The sequence below is a fragment of the Podarcis raffonei genome, chromosome 16, assembly GCF_027172205.1.
Source record: "Podarcis raffonei isolate rPodRaf1 chromosome 16, rPodRaf1.pri, whole genome shotgun sequence".
Taxonomy (NCBI): Eukaryota; Metazoa; Chordata; class Lepidosauria; order Squamata; family Lacertidae; genus Podarcis; species Podarcis raffonei.
Genome location: NC_070617.1, coordinates 28,986,779 through 28,993,682, shown reverse-complemented (window position 1 = coordinate 28,993,682; position 6,904 = coordinate 28,986,779). Strand labels below are relative to the sequence as shown.

Here is a 6,904-nt window from a genome sequence, read left to right as displayed (position 1 = left end):
ACATGATGCCCTCCAGATGCTCCTGGACTACAACTCCCATGATCCCTGGCTACAGACCATGCTGGCTGAGGCTAATGGGAGTTGTAGTCCAACAACATCTGGAAGGCACCATATTGGATAAACCTGCTTTACCACAGAAAAGTTACATCCGACTAAGTTATACTTGGTGTGGAACCGTTAAAATTAATCAATCCCAGTCACATCCATTAATCTCAGTGGTCTCCTTTGAGTAGGACTAATAGACGTGTCAGCTGCTAGATAGGAAAATTAAACACCAATGCCTTTGGGAGGAATCCACAGACTTTAATGAGACAATAATGCTTTCTTTAAAAAAAAAAAATTCCAATGAGCCAGCAAGCATAATAAAGATTACCTATATCCATGATCCTTGTAGTCTTTTGTTGCAGAGTATACAATTGAGCTAGCTTTAACACTGATCTGCTGAAACAGATTCCATACCTCCTGGTAAATATATTGCTGAATGAAAATAAAAAGATAAAATTAGCACCAAGTACAGAACAACAACAACAAAAACCCAAAACCTTCACAAACAGAAAGGCAAAGAACTTTGGCACAACTAATTAATTTTGAACACTGTATCAAAACACACACAGAGAGCACTCAGAGGAAGCACAAGGTTGTGGGCCAGAGTATGGTCTATTTAATCCCTCATTGCTCTTCACAGAGAGCAGGGACTTGGGGGATACAGGCCATCAGGTCTGCTCCTAGATACAAAGGACTCCCATTGGAGCAAGTCTCCTACTGCGGTTGGAGCTATTCATGTCCCGAACAGCCAGCGTTCCAAAGACTTTGGGCAGAACTAGACATTGCAAACATGAGAGCTCAACCGTGTGTCCGCCAAGACGGTGGGAATAAGAGGTGAACGTACTTGCAGGGAAAGGTTGCGAGTTCACTGCTTCTCCCTACAAGTGCTGCTCCACCCCCTGCCCCCCCAAAGCCAGGCTCACTTCTACTTTGCCAGCTTAGCTGTGGGACTGAACCACTTAAAACTGTTGCAGGGGTAGAGGGGTTGCAAGGGGAAATTGGTGTGTAGGGGAAGGAATAAGCACCACTAAAGGGTAAAGGGACTCCTGACCATTAGGTCCAGTCGTGGCCAACTCTGGGGTTGCGGCACTCATCTCGCTTTATTGGCTGAGGGAGCCGGCGTACAGCCATGTGGCCAGCATGACTAAGCCGCTTCTGGCAAACCAGAGCAGTGCACGGAAATCCGTTTACCTTCCCGCCGGAGCGGTACCTATTTATCTACTTGCACTGACATGCTTTTGAACTGCTAGGTTGGCAGGAGCAGGGACCGAGCAACGGGAGCTCACCCCGTCGCAGGGATTCAAACCGCCGACCTTCTGATCGGCAAGTCCTAGGCTCTGTGGTTTAACCCATAGCGCCACCCGTGTCCCTATAAGCACCACTAATTCCCACCAATTCTCTGCAAGGATTACAAAATAACACAGGCTTTTCCTTGGATCACCTAGCTTCTTTCTCCTGCCCCATTATCTGTCCTTCTGTAGCCTACCCCTGGCACCGATACCCAGGTTCCCATCACCTGTCGCCACCCATCACATGACCCTGTGTGTACAATCAAGGTTCAAAAGGCCTCGCCCAGGACCCAATGGGCCCAACCTGCCAAAACAGGGTAGGGACACAGCTTACAACTCCCTTTCTAATTTTTATTCTTTTTGGCATTTGTATGCTGCCCCATAACATAAAATGTTCTCTGGGTGGCTTGCAGTAAGTAAGTAAAACACAATTTACAATAATTAATGAATTGATTTCGTAAAATTTAGGCACCTCTTGATTGTAAGAGGATTCACAAGTGGTTTACAAAAAGATAAATACAAAATGGGACATAAAACCAAAAGCTACATAAAAACATTGTCCTAATCTGAAAAGACCCATTGAAATTAATGAACCTATCTATCTTAGGTCTGTTAATTTCAATTGGTCTACACTGACTAGGAGTTAGTTGGATTTGACTCCCTTTTACAATATCTCTGGTAGGTGAGAAGAGAGATCCTGTTCAGAAAGGAGCGACCCAGACAAAGCACACAAAATAAATGCAGCTGCAGCATTTATAAAACAGGGTTTTGTGACAAAGAACATTGAACCCCCAGGGCAACAGGCTACAGGCGCTGTCACGCTTTTGCAATTTTCAGGTGTGATTCAATCACCCACTAGCAAATTCAGGTTGTGCGATTATAGTGGATCTGGCGCTCTTGAACAGCAAACTCACTTCCCCCCCCAAAAAAATGCACTGGAGAGGGTGGGGTAACACTGGTTTTGATGCAACATCATCTAATCTCCCCACAAATGTGAATGAATGCTCCTTAAATAGCCAACGTCATCTAGTGTCCTTGCAAATAAATCGGGATGAATGCTCAACCAACAGGCTACCCAGAAGCATCCATGCATCAGCTGCCATTGACACCTCCCCAGCCAGTTCGTATCTTCTTACATTTCCAGTGATAACTAAGCATCCCAGTTGGTCAATGATGAGCACATCGAGAGGAGAAGGCGGCTGGCAGAACTTCTGCTGCAGGATCTGAAGAATCGGCTCCATCACCTTTGGCGTGTCCCTCAGGGCTACTGCAATGTGCCCCAATGCACGTATTGTGTGGTCTGGAATTAGATGGGCCTCCCTAAAACAGACCAATAAAACATAAAAAAGGTGTTTGCATCACCGTAAGAAATGCATGTCTCCTCCCCCTACTGGTGATCTAAAGAGGCAAATTAAGGGAGAAAAAAATAAATGCCTAACAATGAAGTTATTATGCATGACGTGCACAAGTTGCAGATCTCTTGCAGAAGCTCGTAAGATGTGCCAGATTCAGTTCATCAGGCTTTACAAAGACACAGGCGCATGTGTAAGAAATTTCTGCACCTTTTAAGGCAATGGTAGGGGAAAGGAGTATCCAAATTGCAAGCAAACAACTTACTTGTCACTCTCCTGCGAGATGTACAGGCGGTTTGACAAACTAGCTAAGAAGGCTTCAACAATTACCGAGTCTATCGTCAGCCCAGCTTTCAGACACCTGCAAGAAGCGGTAAACATAAGCCAGAATGTATTTGGGGTGTAATAAAACAGAAAAGTGGACCCCATTTAACACCAAAGTCTGGCCCCCTCCCCGCAAATTAGCAGGCCCAAATAACTCTCTCAAAATCTATACTTATTATTATTTATTAATTAATTAACAACAACAACAATTTATTATTTATACCCCGCCGATCTGGCTGGGTTTCCCCAGCCACTCTTCACAACAGAATCTGCTTTCTGACCATGTCTGGAAGACAAATCTATGTCCAAAGCCCAGTTCATACCTGCAGATGTTATCGATCGCAATATCCCGCAGCTGTTCATACATGGAGGTCTGACTCTTCTTGCCAGACATTACACTTACAGTGGACTCGGCATGCTCATTTGTTATGCTGATCTTGATGTCATTGCCTCCTAACAGAACAACAGCAACAACAACAAAAGGATACGAGAAAATGCTTTAATGGAGCTTTGGTGTGTGTCTGTAGAACGGCGACTTCCGAGTTAATTGTGAAAGGCAGCTATGGATCGAAAGGTTTCCCTAAGCCAGCAGTTCCCAAACTTTTCCCTCCCTCCTTGAAAACGACTGAGCGTCTTGGCAGACCACTGACTGATCTTTCTGCTTGTTGTAGCAACCGTAACACACTGTGCTAGATGCTGTCAAGTTTCTAAATCTATTTTAATTGCTTCTTATTTTTCTCATATATCATAGAATTGTAGAGTTGGAAGGAGCCATGAGAGTCATGTAGTCCAACCCTTTGCAATACAGGAATCTTTTGCCCAACGTGGGGCTGGAACCCACAACCATGAGATTAAGAGTCTCATGCTCTATTGACTGAGCTATCCCAGAGGATTGCATATATTGTGCTTTATTTAAAGAATATATACAGTGGTACCTCGGGATGCGAACGGGATCCATTCCGGAGCCCCGTTCACATCCTGAACAGAACGTAAGATGCAACTGCGCATCTGTGTGGGTCGCGTTCCACAGCTTCCATGCATGCGTATGACATCATTTTGACTGCGCATGCACAAGTGGCGAAACCCGGAAGTAACGTGCTCCATTACTTCCGGGTCGCCACGGAGCGCAACCCGAAAATACTTATCCTGAAGCGTATTTATCCCGAGGTATGACTGTATATTAAAAGCAGCGATGGAAATACAGTTAAAATCATGATGAATGTTTAATGCAATTCACGTGAGGCCTCCCATCTTCAAACACACATCTATTCCTCTTGCACTGCTGGGGGTTGGACTAGATGATTCTCAGGCTCCCTTCCAATTCTATGATCCAAAAATGGTGGACCACCTGCCACAGACCACAGTTTAGGAGCCCCTGTCCTAAGTACATAGCTCATGTGGCTAGGGATGGGATCCCCACAGTTGCACCCTTAAGGACTTCCCCTGGTGCAACAAAGCCTCTCCACCCCCCTCCCCTGAGCTCACTGTTTCCTTCCCCATGGGGTAGTGAAGGTGGTTCTGTCCCCCAAAAGCACATAGAGCTGAAGGAGGAAGCTGGAAGACCAACATTCCTTCCCACTTCCTCTTTCAGCTGTTATGTGCATCCGAAGGTTCAGACTGGAACTTGAGCAGCTGAACAGAGAGCAGAGCAACCAAGATGGTAGGAGGGAAAGGGAGGGTATCTGGGAGACTGAGGGGAGGAAAATGGAAGAAACAGAGGGCGAGGCAGGGGGAATAGTGAGGAGCTGCAGGAGTCTGGAGGAGAAGAGAATGGAGAGGGAGGGAGAAAGAGAGAGGTCTAATGAAAAGGGTCCTCTTGAAACTGCATGATTGGGGGGGGGGATGTTTTCCTTCCCTCAAACACCAGTAAAAATCACAAATCAGATGCTTTCCAGCACTGCCGTGGCACCAAAAACATCAGAACAGAGCTACGAATCCTCAGGGTTGTTGTTTTTAAAGAAGGGAGTCCCGCAAGCCACTATCAAATCAAAGTGCCTTTGTGCCCACAGATATGTTCAGAGATAGGATAATGACAAAACCACCGGCCAATGTAAAATTAACCAAGGTCCATGCCTCGGCTCAATGTCTGTGGTGCTGGCAAGCACTGGACCTGTGATTTTTACTTTGCGATCTACCAAATGAAGATTTAACTTCATTGTGGGGTGTTTTGATTTTTTTGCAGACCCCTTGCAAATTTAAGCAGATGTGTTAATTCTCCTGGATTCAACTTTTATCCAAACCTTACAGAAAAGCCTCTGTGTTAAAAATAAAAATATTTTTTACGGGGGTGGGGAGGACACAAACGGCGGCGATGCCCAGAAAACTCTCTCAGCATTCCAAATGTTCCCATGGGCTCAAAAAGATTGGCAACCCTTGGGATAGAGGGTTTTGAAGGAAAACCGAAGGCACTCAAGTTAAAAAATCCCAGCTCAGTCGTGAAGTGGGCCAGCCACCACCTCTCAGATTAACTTTTCCTGCATAGTTGTTGCAAGGACAAATGGGAAGAGGGAACGCCATATATGCCGCCAGTTCCATGAATGAAAGGCAGGATAAAAACGCAGTTAGGATATTCATCAATGTAACTTCGACTAGCACTACCAAGACATGCCACGATAAAAAGCGAGGCAAGCAGACACAATAAATTAGATCAGCTTATCACAGAATAGGCCATACCGTGATAAAAAAAAACACAATACCAGTATTATATTGGTTGTGGTACTTGTAAAGTTTCACCAGGACTGGAGAAGGGATCACGAGAAAGTCTCTCAAGGACGGAGTGACCGAGTGAACCACCACAGGAAAACGCTCACACAAGCGGCCTAGACCCTAAGAGAAAGATATTTGTATTATTTAGTTAATAATTCAATTGAGAGTTATTCGTTCAGTTTATATCCCACCCTTCCTCCCAGAGGAGCCCAGTTTAGCAAGCACATCAGCAACAATAATACAGTGGTACCTCAGGTTACATACGCTTCAGGTTACAGACTCTGCTAACCCAGAAATAGTGCTTCAGGTTAAGAACTTTGCTTCAGGATGAGAACAGAAATTGGGCTCCAGCGGCATGGCAGCAGCAGGAGGCCCCATTAGCTAAAGTGGTGCTTCAGGTTAAGAACAGTTTCAGGTTAAGAACGGACCTCCGGAACGAATTAAGTACTTAACCCGAGGTACCACTGTAATTTTAGAATCCTAAGAATGGTCCCCTCAGCTAGTGATTTCAGGGTTGCCAGGAACAATATTTTTCACTCAACAAATGCCTGGGTGAACAGGTCTTTTTAAAAAAATTCATTCTAAAAGTCAATAATGCGGCTAGACAGAGGAACCTAGCCAAGGAGGGCACTCCAAAAACAGGGCATCACTACCAAGAAGGCCCTGTCACCGGTCAGCACCAAGCAGGCAGCCTGCAGTGGTGGCACTCCCAAGGCATCAAATTCTGATAGGAGCATCTAAGATACAGTGGTACCTCGGTACTTGAATGGCTTGGCTCCTGAACAAATGGGCTCCTAAACGCCGCAACCCCGGAAGTGTTCTGGTTTGTGAACTTTGTTCATAAGCTGAACGTCCAATGCGGCTTCTGTTTGAGTGCAGGAAGCTCCTGCAGCCAATCAGAAGCCATGCCTTGGTTTTCGAACGGTTTCAGGAGTTGAACGGACTCCCGGAATGGATTATTTTTGAGAACCAAGGTACCACTGTATTGGGGAAGGCACTCTTTTAGGTACCTGGGTCCCAAGTCATTTTGGGTTTCATATGCTAGTACTAACACCTTGAATTATGCCTGACAGCTCATGGCTTTATCAAATGCTGCTTAATCGTTAACATTTCTAAGTGGTGTTGTAATATTGCACAGCAGAAGGCGGCGTGCAACCATGTGACACTCACAAATGTGTGCAAAATTCC

The 6,904-nt window shown here is 45.4% G+C and overlaps 1 protein-coding gene across 2 annotated transcripts in view; it reads right to left on the bottom strand.

Moving 5' to 3' along the window:
* PI4KA (phosphatidylinositol 4-kinase alpha) overlaps window positions 1–6,904 on the bottom strand; it is a 98,481-nt gene that overhangs the window by 65,140 nt on the left and 26,437 nt on the right. For both annotated transcript variants that reach the window (XM_053370232.1, XM_053370230.1), the window contains exons 13-17: window positions 5,707–5,836; window positions 3,334–3,463; window positions 2,952–3,047; window positions 2,471–2,654; window positions 374–477 (exon numbers count right to left, since the gene is read on the bottom strand). In XM_053370232.1, the coding sequence (XP_053226207.1) occupies window positions 374–477; window positions 2,471–2,654; window positions 2,952–3,047; window positions 3,334–3,463; window positions 5,707–5,836 (644 nt within the window). The remainder of the gene's footprint in view (window positions 1–373; window positions 478–2,470; window positions 2,655–2,951; window positions 3,048–3,333; window positions 3,464–5,706; window positions 5,837–6,904) is intronic.